The sequence below is a fragment of the Molothrus aeneus genome, chromosome 9 (genome assembly GCF_037042795.1).
Source record: "Molothrus aeneus isolate 106 chromosome 9, BPBGC_Maene_1.0, whole genome shotgun sequence".
NCBI classification, from domain to species: domain Eukaryota; kingdom Metazoa; phylum Chordata; class Aves; order Passeriformes; family Icteridae; genus Molothrus; species Molothrus aeneus.
The window spans coordinates 15807128-15829374 of NC_089654.1; the positions used below are offsets into that span (position 1 = coordinate 15807128).

Sequence of the window (22247 nt, forward strand, 5' to 3'; positions counted from 1 at the left end):
AAACTAACACTACTAGCTAAATGTGTACTGAATACATATTTGAAAACTGTGAATACAATTTGGAAATTGTTGGCTTTTGTAAAATTTAGTGTCTTTGCTATTTAAGATGAAGGTGGTTTTGTACAGCTGCAGGGAAAAGGATTTTTGTGTTTCACGGAGGAAAAGCAATATTTTGAAAATAGTCCCTTTTCCCACGAAATTGATGACTGGACAGAGAATAAACATTACCATAACAGAGCCAGTGTAAGGAGTGTAATTATACTGTAAATAGAGTTTAGACTAAGTCCTTGCAAAGGCGTTACTAATAATGAAAATATGTCGGGACAATTACTTGAATAGAGTGAGCTGTTTGCATGAGTAAGAGGAGGGAGAGAGAGCCCATTTGTCCCAGTTTTTGTAGAAATCTAGGTAGGAATAAAAATTTTCCTTCAGACTTTCATGCCTTTGCCCAGCAGAACTGGCCTCTTCAGACATCTGGAGAAGGGAGCTTCACTGCCTATTGGAGGAGGTACAGGAAAGTCAAATGAATTATGACTTTTAGAAAACGTTGTGTTTATTTGTGAACTTTATAATATCGGTATCAGGGTTTTAGTGGAACTAAGAGCCATAGAAGAGTCTGGCCGCACAGATTTTTGACTGTTCCTGTCAGAAAGGGCTGCCGGCGCTGGGTGTCCCTGGCCCCGGAAGGAGACCCCCGGTGCAAGCAGGACACTCGCAGCGGCGGTGCCGCGGCTGGGCCAGGAGCTCATCCCGAACGCACCCGCGCGGTGCCGCTCCCCAGCATCCCCGGCACCGCTCCCCAGCATCCCCGGCACCGCTCCCCAGCATCCCCGGCACCGCTCCTTCCGCCCGCCCCCAGCAGGGGTCGGGGCCGCTCCGGAATCCGCACCCCAGCCCAGCCGAAGCCTGCGGTGGGATTAAATTGCATTTCGCGAGTGTCACCGCGTCTATTTTTATTTGCTAACGGCCGGCGACAATGGCTTTCTCACTTCCTCCACCTCTTCCAACGGCTCGGGTTATTTAAACGCCGGCACGCAGAGGGAGGGCTGCTGCCTGCGGGCCGGCACGGCCGCAGTACCGCACCGAGGGGCTCCAAGGCGGCCGGGAGCTCCCCGCTCCGCCGGCAGGGGCGGTCAGGCGGCTCCGCAGGTGAGCGGCGGGGCCGGGCCAGGGCCGAGCGCGGCGCTTTTGTCCGCCGCAGCTCCCCCGCCCCGGCCCGTCAGCGGCGCCGCCGGCTGCGCCCCATTGGCTGCGCGGGCGGTAACGTGACAGCGGCGGGGCCCGCCCCAGACGCGCCGGTTGGAGCCGGTGCCTCGCGCTGCGCCGCCGGCTGCCGCGCGGACGGAGCGCGCGGACCCAGCGCCGCTGCGCGGGCGGGCCGGGGGCGGCGGCGGCGGCAGGTAAGGGAGGGGCGGCTGCCGCTGACAGGTGCGCCGCGGGCCCGGCCTGCGAGGAGGCACGGGCGGAAGGAGGGGGAGCGGCGCGGAGCGGGGCTTTCTGAGGGCAGCTCTCGCAGTCCCCGCTTTTCCCGGGGTTGCCCCTCCGCCAGCTGACCAGGAGGGCGCTGCCAACCCGCGGGGTGCCCGGCGCGGCTCGTCGGATCACCCGTGAGTCTGCGCGGCGGCCGCCCCGTCCCTCGGCGGCGCCCGGTGCGGGGCCGCTCACCTGCCGTGGCCCCGCGGGCCGGCCGAGGCAGAGAGGGACCGGGCTCGGGGAGCCGAGCGGGTCTGTGGCCGCCCCGGGGCCCACGGGCGGAGCCGGGCGAAAACCGCTCTGTGGTTTGCGTAACCGATATCTGCGTGTCCTCGAGTGACCCGGGCGCTACAGGTCGCCTGGGGCCGCTCTCCTCCGCCCCGGGCTCGCCCGGCCGGGCGGCAGCTGCCACCCTTCGGCCCCTGCGGCACCTGCCCTCGGGCAAGGGGCAGGCGGGAGCCAAGTCCCAGCCTCCCCGCAAGGGAGAAAAGTGTTAACTCAGTGTTGAGGCCTGACAGTTCTGCGTGTCGAACAAGAACCGTCCTATTTGTCGTTGCCTTCCTTTCTCCTGCCTGGCCAATTTTCTCCTGCCAGCGTTTCTCGTCCCAGCTAGTCAGGGAGCTTGTAGCAGCCCCTTGCGTGGCAGCCTCGCTTTGCGCCCTGGCTGAGCTGTGCAAGTGGCGCCAGGCTGACTTTTGTGCCCGTTTTCTCAGGGAAACTGGGGCAGCTTCCTGGCTTTGGGTCAGAATTTGGCCATAGTGAATGCTGCAGTTGACCAGTTATGTAGGAGTGATTAAAGCAGACTTCCCTAAAACTTAATTTTATATTAAGTATGTAATTAATTATGCTGATAAGGTAAGCTGTGTTTGAATTGGCCCCTTGTGTGGTCATTTAAAACTATACCTGTGAGGTAGTCATTGAACAAGCTAGGTTTATTATGGTTTCAAGTATTCATGCTGTAGCTTCTGCTGACTCTCAGCTTTCTTTGTTTGATGAAAGGGTAAGGTGAGACATCAATTGTTTCAGGTGTCTTGGAATTTTTTCTTAAGTACCTTCCTAGCAGGGAGGGCAGCAGATTATGCCTTACTGATCTGTCTTGTTTAACTTAAAGAGAGTGATGAAGGAAAGCCCATGAGGTTTCAGTAGTGAAATCTTACAGTACTTACAGAATTTATTAAGTATTGTCCATCTGTATTGTACATGTTTTCTTCAGAATCCATGTAGCTCAGATGACAGCGTGAGGGATAGAAGAGGTAACTTTCCCTCAGTATCTGTGGCTCTGAGCAGTGCAAAGGACATGAAATGAAAAGAGAGTGGAAATGAGAATGATTATGGCAGAGAACCAGTAGTTAATATATGATATAGGGGGATTTTTAAGACTTTTCTTGAGTGTTTGAAGCATTCTGTTGTAGCCAGATAACAAATGTTTATTGGAGAGTTTTACACTAACATATATTTTTGCATTCACATAATGCAATTGACTTCTAATTTCAGTAGGATTCATGTAACTTTTAGAAATTGTGCAATATTAACTTGCTAGTTTCCTTACACTTTTGAGAGAAGGGAGTTACTGGTCTGGCTTGTATTTATTTCCTCTTTTGGGAAAACATGGTTTTTATAGGGAGAAAATTGCCTTTTGTTTATTGCAAGTTACCAATACAGCTGTTGTTTGAAGTTAATGAAATAATGTAGAATAATTTTTAGAAAGAGACCAATGGTGCTAAAGAAACATCCATCTGTATTCCAGCATTGCAAAATGAACCTTGTAGAGCAATATGAGCAGTATGTTACTGTCAAAGAAATATTTTTCTAAGGGGGATTGAGGGGGAAATCTTGTCTGTCTTTAGCTGCTGCTGTGCCTGCTCTGCCTGATGTGCTACAGGTAGCAAAAGAGACTGTGGCACTGGTAACACTACTTCAGCTAACTGCCTACTGCTAAAGCCAAAAAGCTTTACTCAGCTAGGATTAGAAATGGATGTTTCATGTGACTAAGGGGATAAGGTGTGGTTTTTATGGGTCTCTGTGCTGCCTATCTAAATGTTTCACGCTGCTCTCTGTATTCTTAGCACTAACCTGTGGGCTGTATTTATCCTTAGGCATCCTTATAACAGCTGTTCAGCTATTGTCTTGTAAATAGTGTTATTCTGCCAGTTGCTTTTGCAGTTATTCTTTTTAAAGATAAATTAGCAGTCTGTGCTGTGGTCGTGAAGCTATTTGGTTCAGATATCATGGGTCGCCATGTAGAAGGTTGAGAGATGTAAAGTGGAATTAATATTCTAAAGTTTACATATGATGTCTTTAAGTTATAGGTTATATAGGTATAGGTTATATAATTCCAGTTAGAGTTTTACCAGACTTGGTGAGTGGGCTTCAGTTTATTGTACTTCTGCTTGGGTTTGGGGATTATTTGCCCCAAGAGTTGTTAGTCTGCTACAAATGAGTTCTGGATTTAATTTTTAGCTTGTTGAAATCAAATTGTAATTCACTATTGAACTAAAGGGTCATAATACTTAATAGTTTCCCCAGCTATTTGATTTAAATTTACCCATATTAAAAGGCTGTGCTTTGTAGTGGTGCAGTACCTTGGAAGGAAGGCAGATGCTGCAGCTCTCAGTAAAGCTGTTACAAATGCAGAGTTCAAGGGACAGTGCTGACACAGTCTTCTGATGCACACCCACAAGGATTCTAGGGTCTTTCAACAATCAGAAGGGAACTGTGGAGAACTTGTAATTGACTTGTTCAATTTAATTCTCACTGGTGTTGCTCTGTTTCAAAATAACATATTTGCACACACTGAAATAAATGATATGACTGCATTTCCATTGTAAGGGCTCAGCCTCCAAGTACGTTTGGATACTGTAAGCTGGAATGCAACTTCTTATTCTTAAATTGAGAATTTATTTGACGCTGAGAAACTAAAAGGATTGAAATGCTGGTAAGGGGTCCAGTGATCCCAATGAGAATATGGTAGTAACATAATCTGGTTGCTACTAATTGTGAGTAGAATTTAGATATTGTTACAAACACTTTGTTTCTTTGTGAGATAGTAGTTTGAATTGTGATTTTGGTTAGCAAAGTTTCAGTTTTGTGACGCAACAGCTACAAAACCACGGTCATGTAGTTTGCTCAGGCTTAATTAAAGTGACATTGATTTTTAGAGCTCTTATTTCAGTTGCAGAAAATTTAACCCCTTATTTCCCAGACATTATTGCCTTGGTTTTCTGGGGAAAATACCAGTATTCTGTGACTAGTTCAGGTTGTGAAATGTTTATTTAGCCACTTTCTGGTAGCTAAAAAAATCATCTGCATCCAAATATGAGGATCTGCTGCGCTGAAATTTAATGGTAGCACATTGTGATTTTAATGCTGAATTATTAGTCCTTTGAACTAATTTCTCTTCCTGAATGAAAGCAAAATCTTAGTGTGCATTTGTTGTGTAACCCAAAATATTTGAGGAAGAGAAGGAATTTGAAAATTTTTAACTAAAAACTGTTTGTTTCTAGCCTGTGTTTAAATTATTCACAAGATAAACTTTAATTTCCAACCTATGCCAATGCAAGTGTGAAACAGATTGTTGCTTTTCCAGTGCCTTTGCCAAGTAAACACATTTTTTTAAACATTAACATTGTTTAAATACTACGCAGTGACACTGACTACAAAGTTGGGAAAATTATTGCTTAATTGAAGTGAGATGGGATATGTCAATACTCAAGTTCTTTACCAAAGAGGAGTTAAAAGCAGTGTCTGCTTTGCTTCAAATTATTATTTTGTTTAATACAAATATGGAGCTAGAGGTTTTTTACTTTAAAGTTCTTAATTGATTCAGGTAATGATAAAACCTTGACTCTTGTTTTTGTAGTTCTTAAACTTGGCTTCCTACCAAAATGTGTTTCTGATTAATACTGCTATCTGAAAAACCTTACCAGCTGTTGGGTCTCTTCAGACAGCCTGCTCAAAAAAGGAAATTTTGCACAGTTGGAGACTTGCACAGCATACTTGGGTTTGATGGAAGTACAACGCGCGAACACAAGTCCTGAACTAGCTTTGTGTTTGTTCAGGAAACAAAGCAGGATTACTGTGGATTTACTGTAGAATTCAAGTCTGATCACTTGTTTGTGGTTCTGAAACTTAGCATTGTTCTAGGAGATGTTTCTGATAGGTACAATGGGCTTTCAGCTCTCCTGATCCCGTGCATATGTGCAGCTCTGAACTGTACAGTTATGTTTAGGCATGCAATTTGTACAGACACTACCATATAGGGTGTGCAGTGGGAAATCTGTCTTTCAGTCCACTCATTTTATTAAAAGAAGAGAAGATGTAGCTTTGTCCAATTAGTATATACATAATGCAGAGTAATATGAATAGGAAGATACTTAAGAGGCTGAGGGGGTTGTGCAGCCACATTGCACACTGCTGGAGGATTGGTAAAGCCTGTTCAATTTCCATTTCAAGCAGGCTTGTATTTGACTGCAGTCCCAAGTTTTTCTTTTTCTTACTTTGGGGCGGGGATATTCTTTAAAAAGATAATAAGAGGGGTTTTAGGAGAGCTGGCATACAGAAAGAATGTCTGAGTTTCCATCAGATATCAATTGGAAATTTATCTGTTCTCATTATTCTATTTTAGCTGTTTAAACCAAACATCTAGAATAGAGTGTTTCAGTGTGTCAGGCTCGCATTCATGAGTAACTGTCTTTCCAGTTAAACAAGATGAAAACCTGCTGCTTCTAAAAGGAGATATGAGCCACTACTGAAAATCCAAATCAGCTTTCTGATGTCAGAACTAATAGAGTGAAATATGTTTCTGTATTGCTGCCCTGATAATTATATTTTCCTAGATGCAATTAAGTTCTTGTCTGTGGAAGTAATAATATTCCCTTCTAGAAAGTTCTCTTAATCTTATACAACATCAGGAAAAATTAAAACTAAAAGACTAATTTTTGACCATTCTTAAATCTTGTGGCTATATTTGTACATGGTAATAATTATCTTGCAGAGACAGAATACATTTGGTATCTATTTTTTGTGACCTCGGTTGCTGTTTCCATTCTCAACATCTGCTATCCTGAGAGAATGCTGCTTGGTCTTAGCAGTCTATAAGTGTTGAAAAAACTTTGGTATCCTTTTTTCAGCCAAATGTTGAAATTCTAAGTTATTGTACTAAATAACTGTTCATATTTTAGAAACATCAGAATTATTCTAGGTAGAATGAGGACTACAAATACAAATTAATATTTCTGAGATCAGACAAAGGTGATAACTGTTTGACCACTATTAGGAAAGGGAATAGCATGTATTTCCAGCTTTCAGAACCAAACAGAAGCTTAGTACAATCCAAAGCAGCTAAATAGCTAGTAAGAAATTATTAGTGTATAATATTCCTCATTTAAATCATTTTTTGAGAATAGCAGAAATGTTACCATAATTTTGCAGTTGAGACGTTTGAGTTGGAAAGAAATGAAATTACTTGCATGAAGTGATTCAGCTGTCAGAAGTAAATTATTAACTAGGTTAGGTATGGGTATTGTATTGGAAAGCAATGTTTGAGCTAGGAAATTCATATAGAATGGAGGTTCTGAATAACAATAACCACTGGATTTCAGTATTCTGCTCTCTGCAGAAGTGATGTGAAAAATGTTGGCACCTTCCATCATTGCCTAAATGCAGAGTGGTTGAATTCCTTATTCCTTTATTTAGAAGAAGCAAATGAGAATATGAACCTGCTGTAGTGAATACCTGAGTACATCTGGTATTACATTGCCATGTAACAAATGATGTTGATAGCCTAGTTATAGCAAGATGTTATCTTGTGGATGACAAAATTGACCCAAATGCTTACCTGACTTGTTAAGCAGGATTTGTAGTCAGTGTACTTTATTCTGCTGTGACAGCAGCACTCTTGATGGTGCTTGAGAAATTAATTCAGAGCTGGTTCAGGTTTGTGGATATATTCCTAAGTTCTGCCTTCTGAGAATATTCTCTTATTTCAGACTGGTTTCCAGTAAGGTTAATGAAGTTGTCTTGGCTGTTTCAAATGTCTTTGGCCATTAATGATTTTATTGAGAAGGACGCTGAAAATGGAAAGAGGGTGTATGTGCAATTCCTTGCCTTTTCCCAAGGAAAGAGGGTCTCTTGTTATGTAATTCTAACTGTATTATGCTGCTGGGTCCTTTGTACTGTTACTGGTCTTGAAGACTGAAGATAATAAGCTATACTATAAACAAAGAATCTGCTTGTAGAAAAATCTGCTAGTATTTAAGTTGTGAATATTCTCTAGTGTTCTCTCTGCTTTGCTTTCTGATGTCCTGAGCATGGCAGCACAATGAATTGACATCATATCTCTGACTTACAGAAACTGATGGGATAAAAATTAATTTTCTATTGTAATACTTATCTTGGTATGCAAAATAAAATAGATACCATTGATGCCCATTCAGAATGCTGGAGGGATGCTGCTGATACCATTGTCTTATGGTTATGTAGTCATATTTGCCAGCATGAGAAAGACCCAAAAACATGGTTACAAGAATAAAAAGGTACAAATAATCAAGCTTGAAAAGTCTTATTGCGTGCAGTTGGAAGGTGTCTGATTCTGTGTTAGCTGTGTTAGTACTGGGATGAAGGGCTTGATGTAGTGTTGTGTAAGATGGTTTCTGGGAGAGCTACCAAAGGTGCGGTTAAAAGACCTAGGCTGGGACTAATGAGGTTGCTTTTGGTATCATCATGTTTGTTTAGGAAAGAACAGGTGAAGCACCAAGGAGACTTTTAATATTTAATGTTCCAAACTTGCTCCAGGATTTCTTTGGAACTTGGAAGTAAAGACTGTAGTATCTTTACAACTGAGTTACTGACTTTAAAACCTAACTGGGAGATGGGGGAAGGACAAAGGAGGCCTGTTCTTCTAGATATCACTTGAGAGTGTGATCTGTGCCAATTTCCTCGTATCTTCCTTGACACATTTGGGCTGGAATGCTTGACAGCATGGCATGCCTGGAGAGAGCTGTCTCCTGTGGTTTAAATTAGCATTAGCTGAGCACTTATGGACTATGTGCTTCTGGCCTAAGAAGGCAGATACATTTCCAATACAATTCTCTCCCCTTCTTTCCATCCCCACTATATTCTCATTCTTCTTTCCCTTATGCTAGAAAGCCCCTTCCTTTAGTCTGATTTCTTAAGTCACCATTCCTTTGAGCATTCTTAGTCTTGCAGTTCTGATTCTGGTTTTGTTGCCTTTTTCTGAGATGATAAAGCTCTTTAGACATCCAGATTAGATTTGTATGGGGATGGTGCCCCTTGTTGCTGCAAATATTTTCTTGGGTATTAGTGAAGGACAGCCTTTGCTGCTCTGAGAGCTACATCATTGCTACCACATTTACCCAATAATTTCCTTTTCAAAGTGGAGTATGTGCAATATACAGCTGCTTGGAGAAATGTAAATTAATGAAGCAAAAAAGAGTGCTAGAGTTTCCAATGAACACAAATTATATAAGTTATTAATTAAATATTGGGATGTAACTAGGTAAGTATCTATTGTATGATCAATATAAAGCACACTTCTGAACAGATGCTTGCATTGATATTTATTGTAGTAAGTATTTTAGAGTCTGATATGTCTCCAGTTTTAAGTTATAACCTTAATTTGTATATTTTAAAAATGCATCTCTGAGTTTAAAAATAGTACTTAGACAGTAAAGCTGTAAAAAACATTGCTTACTAGAAATGCTCAGATTTGGAGTCCAGATTCTGCTTGGTTCCTTAGGGATCTCAGAAAGCACCATGGCTACAAATGGAGTTATAGGCTCTGGACAAGCAGACAGCTTGTTCTCAAAGAGACTGGTAATGTTGATGCAATTACATGAAAGCAAAGCTGGTCCACCTTTCATTTTACTGTGTTTTTTTACCATTAGAAGTCTTATCTATCTAACTCTGTAGCATACTTTTTCTGAATCTTAGGTTTTTACCTACTTACCAATTTTTCTACGTTTTATTTTGTAGGGTTTTTGTGTAAACTGATTGTCTCACCTATCTCTGGTTCTAAACTTGAGTTTAAACTGAATCTTTTTCTCACTTTCTAGGAGCATATGTTGTGACCTATTTCAGATAGAACACAATCTTTAATTTGAGGAGAGGGCTGGAGAAACTGCTTTTACTAGTAAAAATATTTATATCTGAATGTGAATTTGTGTTTGAAATTGCTCTATGGGCTAGACTTGAATGAAATAAAAAGCACACTTAACATAACTTTTAAATGCAAATCTTATAATGCAGCTTCATTATGGAGTTTAATCTTCAAAATAGTGGACTTGTTTTTACCCTCCCATCTTCTTGTGAGAATTAAGCTCCAGTACCTTCATGCACTTGGGCAGAGCTAACTGATGTGGTCCATGATCTGTGAAGGCCCACAGGTTTGTCATTTTAGGCAGCTGGAATGTTTGAATGTGGTCCTTCTCCCTAGTGAGTGTTTGAACAGTGACAGATTTTAAAACCAAGGTTTGTAAAATCTTAATAAGGAAGCTGAGATATACTTGCCATGTTCTATTCTTGGTTTTTTTCAGCTTCATGAAGATATGACAGTAGTACAGTGAGGTAGTAGTTGCTTGATCTTAAGATTTTTGTATAAACTTATGGGCTGTGCAATGAACTTTGAAGCTGTAGCAGAGAAGGGTAGATCTTGTAAAGTAAAAATGTTAGTGTAGCCTAACTCACTAAATTTTAAACCATGTTTACAATTCTTTTCCTGAGAAATTACTTGGCTATAAAGTTTCATGTAAGCCTTCCCCAGAGAGCAAAGACTGATTTTTAAGCAGTGTAAAAAAAAATTTTGCTGTTACTGTTTTGAACCTTATGTTCAGCTGTCTTGAGAGCAGGAGTGTTTAAGAAAGGCAAGGGCCTCTAGCCAGTCCAGGTACACATGGTTGAGACTGTCTGTAGCTTAATTTCTGCGTATTTGGAAGGACTTTAGGTCTTTGATTATTTAAGAGGTTGATATGGCAAACTTGGAATAATGTTAATGTAGTGCTGAAGATCCAGTGCTTGAGGAACATACTGTTTATTGTAGAGTGTGGGAATGTCTTTGGATTTGTTTTAAATACAAAAGGATAATCACTTATGCATGTTTAATTGTCACCTGTGATCCTCTTCAGAGGGAGCTGAAAGAAGCTTTCTCTAATCTTGTTTGTGTTGTTCAGCATTCAGTGGAATACAGATTCAAAACCACAATCCCTATCAAAAAGGTCCTGCAACTGAATCTGTGTATGCACAGAGGCAACCAAAGTACAGATTCTGAAAGAATCACAGCTTAAAAAAGGGAGAGGCAGTCATGTAAATGCTTCTGCTAAGAGTAAATATGGCAGCATCATTCTTTATGGAGTCACTTGCACCAGAACTCATGCAGTACCTCGCCATTTGCTGTTTACAGAATACTCGAGAAAGGGAGCAGTAACATGCCAATAAAAGGAGAAGGTTTTGCCAGGAAAGATCTGGTGTGGGTGATGAGTGTGTGTATGGGTAAAGTTTGTTTATTTTTCTTTTGGGAATTTTCATGAGGGTTTATTTGCAAGGCTCAGGCTGTGCATATGAAACCATAAACAGGTGCTGGGAATCTCATAGGGGAATTTCAAAACTGCCTATGAAGCAAAACCGATGATATGTTTAGTTCATTGTCAAACTTAATTTTCCATCCAAAACTTGAGAAGAAAAAGCGATCTATTTAAACTAGCTAGAAGCTAAGTTGGTTGTGTAGTTCAAGAATGATTTTTGATAGAAAATTGATTAAACAGATACATTACTTAGTATGTCAGCATCTCCCTATCTAGGCTGAGAAGCAGCTGCAAGAGTCTAAAGAGACTGCCTGAAAACTTGGTGGCTGTGTTTCTTTGAGAGGGAGGGGAAAAAAAGCAAGACAGAGGGGCCATGGGATGACCTGTCAAGTAGTTGTATAAAGCTTTAGTTGTATAAATCTATTTTGATTAAATTAGTATGTCAGAAACACCAGTTGAATACCCTTTAGGGAGGACAGGCAAGGTAATTGCCTTGCTGCAAAGACATCACTGACTAAATGTGCCTAAAATTCTGTGAGCAGTGACCAAATGACAGAGTAATGCAATACTAAGTACCCTTTTGGCAGCTGGGGGTGGTGGTGGGTGTCTGATGCTTACAGATAATATTTTTCAAAACAAGAGCCTTTTATTCACATTCTGGATATGTTTCTGTTGTTCTGATTTAATAAGTCTTGAAGTAACTAAAAATTACCTCAATATTAGTGATCTTTATTACTTTATTTTTCTGGCCTGTGTCTCTGTATTGGTCTGGAGTAACTCTCCTGAAGTCATCATTTTGCCTGGGGCTAAGCTTCATTCTCTCTTCTTGTAAGAAAGATTGCCAATTGAGTTAGGCCATCTTTGAAAAGCTTTTATGGCTTTGATATGGGTTGAAAGCTGCTGGAGATGAGGTTTATCAAATCCATTACAGTTCAGCATTATTCCATTTGATTAGCCGCTCTTGGCATACAGATAGGATTTGAAAGAAAAATGTCTTCAGCAAAATTATCATCAATAATTCACATGTTTATGTTACAATTGTATATACTGTGTAATCTCTGCAAGGCAGAGAGGTGACAAAGCACTTTATAAAAACCTTACAAAGTCACCTGGCTCAGCCTTAGATTGAGTTCTCAGTCTGTACAAAAACAAAGCACTTTTTTTTTTTAGCATTATGTCATTGGTTGAAAAAGGTGTATTGAGTGATGCATACTCTTAAGTGTAGCAATATGATTTTCACAGAATTGTTCTCTGTTTTGTAAGTTTTAGGGAAAATGCTTTATCAAAGAGTGTTAACTGTTTCACTGTACTCTGAATTTTGTCCTTTGTATTGAGCAGGTATGCCTTATTCCCCAAGAATACTCCAGTAAACATTTAGTTATATGAATCATCTTAAAACATTAGTATCTCTGCAAGTCCCTGATGAGGTTTACATGTTTGTCAGGAAAAGAATTGCTCCCATCCTCATGCTCATTAGACCTTTCACACTATGTTAAACTCTCAGCCAATTTAGTGAAAATTTTGACATTTCAAGTGATTTTCTTTTTTAAAAGTTTGCTACTTTTACCTTTTTATCTTACTTTGTTGCATCATTCAATATATTAATCTCTTAGTGTGTTCTTTACAACTTTAACAGAGGTCCCGAGTCTTCCATTTTTATAACAAATTTCAAGAAAGAAGAATTGACTGGTTTAAGTTTTAGGCTGGAAGGGAAAAAATGTTTTTTATTTTCTTCTGTTTACATTCAAATCAAGCATGTTTGGATTGAGTCAAGATGTGATCCAGGTATTCTTTGCAGAATGAAAGCCTTAGTTTGAATGGGTTTCGTATGTCTTTATGCTTTTATACCGACAAATTTATATTCAACCCACAAGAATTATGTCAAAATAAATAATTTTAAAGGCATTTGAGATGTGCTTTTGGAAGTTGAAGCAGAGTGATTAAAGAAATTGCTATTTTTCAGCTGTGTAGCATCTCAGCTGCAGAACTTGTAACTTTACGTAAATGGAAAAATTGTTGAGCTTAAATGGCTTTTAGTGCTTAGAAAGGGGACAATGAGAGAAGCCATCACTTTATTTCTACTTTAGGAAAAGCAACTTTCAGATAGTGAACACATAGATAATTTGAAGGGAGTGGCATCTTGTAGATCCTTAGATCTTTTACTCATAGATGTTGGCTCTTTGAGATGCTGTTGTGGAAGCAGTAATGAGCTGCTGTTCTAATACTCACAGTTTTTGGAGTCCAAACATTTCAGTCTTATGACAGTTTATTTTCCTTACAGGAGTGTACTGTAACCATCCAGTCCTTCTTCAGCTGCTTTCCCTTGGGTGGGCCTGGTAAGTTTTTGTATTCTATTATAAATAGCTTTGTCATTGCAAGAAGGGTTAATTTATTTTCAGTCATTTTTTCCATTTGAATGTGGAGTAAGAATCGGGTTCAGCTATTGTTTGACACTTTATAACAGTTTGTCAGCTCTGTTTAAAATTGAAATGTACAGTACCAATATATTATAAACAAGAGCCAGTGTGTGCTAGGTGGCCAAGAAGGCCAATGGCATCCTGGTCTGTATCAAAAACAGTGTAGCCAGGGGGACCAGGGCCCTTCCCTGTGCTCAGCACTGGAGAGGTCCCACCTCGAGTGCTGTGTCCAGTTCTGGGGCCCTGACTACAAGAAAGGGATTCAGGGGCTGGAGTGAGCCCAGAGAAGGTGAGTGGAGCTGGTGAAGGGTCTGGAGCACAGATTCTCTGAGGAGCAGCTGGGGGAGCTCATCCAGGAGAAAAGGGGAAATTTATCAGTTGGGGGAACTTCCCAGTCTCTACAGCTGCCTGAAAGGAGAGTGTAGCCAGGTGGGGGTCAGTTTCCTAAGTAACACGTTCATAGTTATTTTGGGGAAAAAAATAAATTCCTTGTTGAAATAGGGCTTAGCTGTAGGCAGTTTTCCTGGGTGTTTGGAGAGTTTTCTGGCGATGTGACTGCAAAACTTTGACTTTGCATGCTGCGTGATCACATACGTACATCCTGTTCCGTTTCATGTAGCTGTAGCAATGCAGAGCTTAATGGAAGCATAATGAGACAGCAGTTGTAATGAAAGCTGAAATGTTTGCTCTTTATTTACATTAAGCCATTAAATAAGTATATTCAATGTTTTCTTCATCCAGAATGAAGACAAATGTAAAGATGGCATGTCCAAGGAATTTTAAAAGGTGTAGACCTCCTGACTGAGCAGTGCTGTGTTTTTTATTCTCTTTAATTGGTAAAGTAAGTATGAATCAAACCTATGCTTCTGGGAGTTAAATGTGTCATTTTTATATATATATATAACAATATTGAACAATAATACATTATGACACCTTAATTTTAATTCTGCCAATACGCTTAATTCTCTTGATGGGAAGAGATGAGGAATTATGTATAAGAATATAACAAGGGCTTTTTGGGAATTTGTGTATTTTTAATTGGGTAGAATTATTTAATCTGGTAGAAAATTCTAAATTACAAGAACCATCATGTTAATGTACCACTCTGATTTTGGAATTCTTCATAAATAAAAAATCACTTATGTAAGTTTATAATGGTAGTGAAGGACTGCTAATAGTACAACAGCCACTTCTTTGACTTATACCTGTTTGTGGCTTCTACTGCAGCAGTACCCGAATGTTTGGTTTTAATATACCTTCTCTCAGGCTAGTTTCACTCTTTAAGTTTTTGCACTCCCACGTACCTTTCCTTAAAATAAATCCATGAGATGATGGATGGGGTCGGGTCCCAGAAGTTCTTGGATCCTTTTGCTATGCTCTGGAGTCCAAGTCACATGTTACATATATTTAGAACTATGATAACAATAATAGATTTCAAGTATTTAATGGTGAGATTTTTTTTTAAAACAATTCTCTAAGAATGTCTTTTCTTTTTTCTTCTACCAGCTGCTGTTCTCTCACAGGTGAAAGTCATGATCACGCTAACAGAACTCAAATGCTTAGCAGATGCCCAGTCATCCTACCACATACTAAAGCCATGGTGGGATGTCTTCTGGTATTACCTCACCATGATAATGCTGCTAGTTGCTGTGCTTGCTGGGGCTCTCCAGCTTACTCAAACCAGAGTATTGTGTTGTCTTCCTTGCAAGCTAGAATTTGACAATCATTGTGCTGTGCCTTGGGATTTAGTTAAAGCCAACCTTAACATGTCAGCTAGCCCGACAGCACCGATAATCATCCCGCTTAAAATCCAGAATTATCTCCATCGGCAGCAGTATTCCTACATTGATGCAGTATGTTATGAGCGACAGCTTCACTGGTTTGCCAAATTTTTTCCATACCTAGTGCTTTTGCATACCTTCATTTTTGCAGCTTGCAGTAATTTCTGGCTTTACTATCCCAGTACAAGTTCCAGGCTTGAGCACTTTGTAGCCGTTCTTCAGAAGTGTTTCGACTCTCCCTGGACAACACGTGCCCTCTCAGAAACAGTTGCTGAGCAGTCTGCCAGGAAGTTGCCAACAGCCAAATCAAAAACAGTGATTTCATCACCTCAGTGTTCAGGAGACATAGGGGCCAGCAGACAGTCCCTGCCATATTCACAACATGGCTTGGAAACAACTGGAAGAGAAAATTCCAGTGTTCTTGACAAAAAAGAAGGGGAACAAGCTAAAGCTATATTTGAAAAAGTGAAGAAATTCCGAGTACACGCTGAAGAAAAGGATGTTGTATACACAGTGTATATGAAACAGATTATAGTGAAAGTCTTTGTAGTTGTCATAATAGTAACTTATGTCCCCTACTATTTATCATTTATTACACTTGAAATTGATTGTGTAGTTAATGTTCAAGCCTTTACAGGCTACAAAAGGTACCAGTGTGTTTATTCGCTGGCAGAAATTTTTAAAGTTTTGGCTTCATTTTATGTTGTTTTGGTGATCTTCTATGGATTAACTTGTACTTACAGTTTGTGGTGGATGTTAAGAAGTTCACTTAAGCAATACTCTTTTGAGAAGTTGAGAGAGAAAAGTAATTACACTGATATACCTGATGTGAAGAATGACTTTGCATTTATTCTTCACTTGGCAGATCAGTATGATCCTCTTTATTCCCAACGATTCTCAATATTCCTGTCTGATTTGAGTGAAAATGAGCTCAAACAGATAAATCTTAACAATGAATGGTCAGTGGAAAAATTGAAAAATAAACTAGTAAGAAACTCCCAAGACAAGACTGAACTTCACCTTTTCATGTTAAATGGTCTTCCAGACAGCGTCTTTGAACTGACAGAAATAGAAGTTCTAAGCCTGGAACTGATTCCTGAAGCCAAACTTCCTTCAGCTGTGACCCAGCTTGTCAATCTCAAAGAACTCAATGTTTATCATTCATCACTAACAATGGATTATCCAGCAGTCAACTTCTTAGAAGAAAATCTGAAAACCTTGCGTTTGAAGTCTAGTGAGGTGGGAAGAATTCCATTTTGGGTCTTTCATCTAAAAAACCTACAAGAATTGTGTTTAACAGGATATTTCATGCTAGATCATCACAACTCCATATACAATGATGGCTTTCAGGGGCTAAAAAATCTGAGATCAATTCACTTAAAAAACAACCTTTCCCGTATACCTCAAGTGATCACAGATCTTCTGCCTTCTTTACAACACTTGTCTATCAACAATGAGGGAAATAAACTGATAGTGCTAAATAACCTGAAGAAGCTGGTAAACCTGAGAACCTTGGAACTAATCTGCTGTGATTTAGAGCGCATTCCCCATTCCATTTTTACCCTAAACAATTTGCATGAAATTGACTTAAAAGAAAATAATCTCAGAACAGTGGAAGAAATAATTAGTTTCCAACATCTTAAGAATCTTTCTTGCTTAAAATTGTGGCACAACAGTATTTCCTATGTCCCAGTGCAGATTGGTGCATTGTCAAACCTGGAACAGTTGTATCTAAATTATAATAATATTAAGAATGTTCCATTGCAGCTATTTCTTTGCAGAAAGTTACACTATTTGGATCTTAGCTATAATAAGCTAACCTCCATCCCTGAAGAAATCGGTTATCTGACCAACCTGCAGTACTTGGCTTTGACAAAAAACCATGTAAGTAGAACTTTGAATTACTATTCAAAAACAAAAATAGACTTAAGCTGCTATTTCTTCTAGAACAACCTCTAGCTTTTGTGGTGTTCATGATTAAAGTAAATCCAGAAAAAAGGGGTGGTGCTTGTTTAATTACTAAAGCTTTGGTATCAGCAAAGCTCACATAATACTGAATAAGTACTATCCTGGTTTGTAGCTGCTTAAGGGCTTTGATCCAGAGATGGTATACATGGTTATAGTTGGTTAACATGGCTGCAGAAACAGATCTTCCCTTGCCCTGCAGTTGTCAATCCTATGTAGTATTTTAGTGGAAGTGAACAGTGTTTAATGTTTACCTTAAAACATCAAGCTGAATGCTAAAGTGAATGAACAGCTGGTTGATGAGCATCTCAGGTGTATGACTGGGAAGAGGGAAATAATTGTGGTTGGTAACCTCACAATGAGTGCTAAATTGTCTGACTTGTTAGTGTGGAGCTCAGGCTTGTGACTTCCTCTGAGGTTTGTAATTGTTTTAATTGGTGAGGCTGGTTTTGGATTTTACGTGTCAGTAGAGTGGGCCAGGAGGACTGCACTGCACAGATAACTACTTGCACAGGTTTCACAACACAGAGGCTGCTAATGTCTCTCCACAGTCTGTGCTTGCTCTTCATTAAGTGATTCTTAGGAATAGTAGGTTCTTCCTCTGCCCTGCCACCTCACACGTCTGCGTGCAGTTCTGCGTGCATACATGGATGTGCTCCCCCTTCCAGGCTTGCTTGTGCCAGGAGCTAAGCAGCTTTGTAAGAAAACAGGGATAATAAAACCATTATAGTGCTCTCAAGCACTTGATCACATAATGATAGAGGAATTACAGTCTTCCTTTTCCTTTCATAAACTAAGAGGGTTTTTTACCCTAAAATAAAAAGGGGAAATGTCAAAACACACAGCTGCACATAGGCTAACACCTTCTAATGTACTTTATTTTTGTTCTTTTCTTTCCTTTTTCTAGATTGAAATGCTGCCTGATGGATTATTTCAGTGCAAAAAGCTGCAGTTTCTTCTTCTGGGAAATAATAGTCTGATGAATTTGTCCCCTTTTGTGGGTCAGCTACTGAATCTTGTTCAGTTAGAGCTCACTGGAAACTATCTTGAATCACTTCCCGCTGAACTGGAAGAATGTCAGCTCTTAAAGCGAAATAATCTAATTGTAGAAGAAAGGTTGTTAAAAACACTTCCACCTCGTGTAAGAGAGCGTTTGCAGGCATGCTCAGATAAGTCCTAAGTTTAAAATGAAACTCTGCATTGTTGCATTCTACAAGTCTTGCTTAATATCTCTCTAAAGATCTGTATACGTAGAGAGGAGTGAAGGAGAGAGAGCAATTTACAAATCAGTCTTAAACTTTGATGCATTGAACTAAGTTGATTGTATTGGAAAAGAAAAATTTATTCAGATTTAAACAAAAGATGCAGCCTTTTACAGGTAAACATGTTTGAATTTTGGAACATGAATTGTTGGTTAGGTTCTACTGATTGAAATAGTTCAGCTAGATGTTTATGGTAGTATTGAAAAAGAAAAGATGATTGCCTGGCTATAGTGAGAGTGTATATACTTTTTTCCTATGAGAATTTTTTCTGTTGATAGCAATGATTTAAAATAGTTTTATTCCTGCCATATGAGGTCTAAGAACTGTCTTGAATTAGTTTCTAAATATGAACTCTTCTCTAACTTAGGATGTATTAAATTAAGAGTTTAAACTATTTGAGCAGTTTAATTGCATGGGGTATACGGAAAGTAATTTTTCAACATAACTTAATTTTTAAAAGCTTTTGACAATTACTAAGCATTAATTCTATAATTGTGGAAGATGCCATTTGAATCTTGCTATTAAATACCTAGAACTGGTTTCAGCATTTTGTCTTAAAAATAGTAAATACAAAATTAAATGTTGCCTAGAAATTGGGAGGAATCGGAAGAATCTGAAGTAACTGTTGTGCGCATGTCCTAGAGAACCCATCTTACGTTACTGATCTGCAGAAACAATGATGGCAAACAGAATAGTTGCAAAGTTGTTTTCTGTATGTTGTGAGCATCCCAGGTGTTAGTGTAGTGTATGTTGCTGAGTAATATTTTTATAACTTCTCATTACTGACTGCCTCAGTGCAGCTTCTCCACACCCAGTTATTGGGGAGAGGATGAAGGAGGTTTGAGGTTTGTATTAGATAGGGACAGAAAGACAAAGATAAAACAAACTAAATAATCACACAACTTAGAAGCATTTGGGAGGAAAAGACAGGAAGCATTATAAGCTTTGCCTCTTCTAGGGATGTAATAATTTCATAAATCAGAGTGATGGGAAAAACTCTTATGCCATCCGTAATACTTGCAAAAATGGATGGAAATAAAATGTTTCCTGACTTCATTCTTCTGCTGTGCGCTGTTTTATTATATTTGAAGTCTTAATTCACATTATGTTTATCATGTTCACCAGAAACATAAGCTATGGCCCTGGGGAAAGAAGAGGTTAGCATTCTTTCCAAAAACACATTTTAAAACTTTAACATAATACAGTTTTCAAAAACTAATCTCAATTATGGGTTAAGCAGATGAAGTAAACTGCCCGTAAGGACTTTGTGTTCAAGAAGTGTGCTAACAAGCTGCATTCCAATTTGTAATAACAAATCATCACAGATAAAACTAGTTTTAGTACTAGACTACTTTTAGTCATCTCTTGCTCCCATTCCACTGCCAGTTTTTTGGAGTGTAATGCTCTTTTGAATGAAAATGCCCAAACAACTCTGACCAACATGAAAGCAGATGTCTTTGCAGGAGCAGTGCAAGAGTTGCATGTTTATCCACTGTGCTGATGGCATTCCAAAGACCTTTGTAGTTGGAGCACTTTTCTTCTCAGGGAACCAAAGTGTGGTAAAACGAATTGCTTTCTATGTAGTTCTAAAAATGTTTAGTTTAAACTGGTTAGCTGTGTTTATGTGCAGACCAGTGCTGCTTGAACAGTGTTTCATAATGTCCATATGTAACTCCTCCAAACTCTGTTAACTCATTTTGAGTTGTATAACAGTCCCATAGGAATTGACATGGTTCATCAACAGAGCTAGTTGTGGTACATGTGATTAAGCCACAATGCATTGACTTACACCCCTGTGGCAAGACTTGTGTTAATAATTGCAATAGGCCTGTCTGGACTTCATAACTTAACATTAAAGAACACACTATGCCAGAATTTGACACTTAAGACTTGCAGTCTAATAATTTTTATCAGATTAAATGTGAATTTTCTTTAAAGCTTTTTTTTCTAAATTAGAAAGCTGTGTTGAAAAAGTTAAATCAGCAAGTAATTGACTTGCCAATAGCTTCAACTTTTTAGGAATGCATCAGTCCTTTTCCATAATCAACCAAACTGATGAAGGTGAAAAATTATCTTAAATGTGCATTCTACACTAATTTTGTCAGCTGTGAATTAACAGAAATAACTTGGAGAAAGGTACTTAATTTCTAAAAAGGTAGAGGATTTGAGACCCACATGTGTAATTAATAATAATATTGTTTTATAGGCTAAATGGGTTACATTTTTTGCAGACTTTAATTTGTTCACTCTGCACCCCCTCAGGAGGGTTGGATTATTTTAGCTGCATGTTTGGGTGTTTAAAAAACACCCAGACAAAAGCTGGGACATGTAAAGGCTATGATATCTAGCCTTGTTTTCAAACCACAGTGCCTTTACTATCCCTTTTGTACCATGAAACCTAATCCAAGTGCTTAGAATTGAGGATGGAAACAAATGTAACTCTGAATTCCTTGAATTCACTTCAGCCATTACCTTAATATTCACTTTTTCTTCAAAACAAGGGAATTTTCAGGGAATCAATTTATGAATCCACTGTCAAACTTTGTACAATAATATTGTTGGCATGTAGTCTTTGTATAAATAATCATTTCCAATCAAAAAAGGCTTTTCAACTTGTTTGTGCTATATTGTGTTAAAGAACTTTGTATTGTGACCTTCCGTATCATGAACGTTTTCTTTAAAGATTAAATTTTTGTTTGCATTACAATTCTATGAACTCTTCTTTCTTTTTCGTCAGATGTTGCATTTAATGCAAAGCTCAGAAGTTTGCTTCCAGCTGTCTGTATCTATGTGGCACCAGGCCTATCTTCTACAGGATAGTGTGAAGGTAATGAACAGCAGTGTGAAATGTTCTTAAAATATGGGAAAAAGCTCAGACTTGCAAGTAGTGTTACATATTCAAGTGAAAGTAAAGTATTTTTATTTTTCAAAATGAGAACCCTCCTAGTAAATTTTATGGAACTGTGGCCCTTTTTTCTTGGGCATGAAATGAAATACTAATAAAAAATGATGCAACTTACCTGTTTCAAGGAGGTAGTGTTAGTAAAATAAAGCAGATTGTGCTTTTAAAAACAGATTGTGCTTTTATGAAAAGTTTTTTCATACTCCTACAGATTTGTGTATTGTGGTCATTTATGCGAACAGGATACAGCAATGTTTCAGGAATTCCTGTGTCTGAAGAAGTCTCCATCCTGGCATTACATGAAGAGTTTCTCCCAGTGCTCCATTGCTAGGACATGTAGGTGATGCAGGGGGCAGTAGAAACCCACTCTGGGGTTGGACTGGCATCTGAAGGGTTCAGGCATTATCTCAGTCCAGTGTGTTTATTAAAGGACCATTTAAAGGACCAAAGGACATCTTTGTCTTTTGCTTCTTTATGTTGCTCCATTTATGTGAATATCCATTCCCTCTTAGTTCAGCTTCTAATAACCTATAATCCGTTGTTGTTATTTTGTACAAATGTGCACTCTGCTTCATAGGAGCCAGCTAAAAGACTTTCAAGTGGTATGGATGTGCAAGTCATATGCATTTAACACTTGGAGAATACGTGGAAAAGAGAGGATGGAAATGAGTCCACCTTCAGAGAGAGGGGAGAGGAATAATTCCTCCAAGTAACAGGAGAGATTGGAGAGATGGTTATTGCTGCTTAGCCCAGGAGGCTCTGGGGAAGTGTTTCCTGGGAAGCAGAACTTGCTGGTAGGCAGTTCTGGCAGCATGGTGCTTAACACAGGGAGGTATCAGTCTGTAGAGCTCATGGGCCTGCTGTTAAACAGGTACATTTATTACTTGCTATTGCTTTCTTCCTCTTACAAA

The 22247-nt window shown here is 39.3% G+C and overlaps 1 protein-coding gene across 1 annotated transcript; it reads left to right on the top strand.

Moving 5' to 3' along the window:
* The first annotated feature begins 1333 nt into the window (after positions 1-1333).
* Positions 1334-21141, top strand: LRRC8B (leucine rich repeat containing 8 VRAC subunit B). The gene is made up of 5 exons (XM_066555385.1): positions 1334-1400; positions 13291-13345; positions 14168-14267; positions 14933-17091; positions 18080-21141. Exons 4-5 carry the CDS (start codon positions 14959-14961, stop codon positions 18350-18352), a joined length of 2406 nt encoding a protein of 801 aa, XP_066411482.1. The 5' UTR covers positions 1334-1400; positions 13291-13345; positions 14168-14267; positions 14933-14958; the 3' UTR covers positions 18353-21141.
* The last annotated feature ends 1106 nt before the right edge of the window (positions 21142-22247 follow it).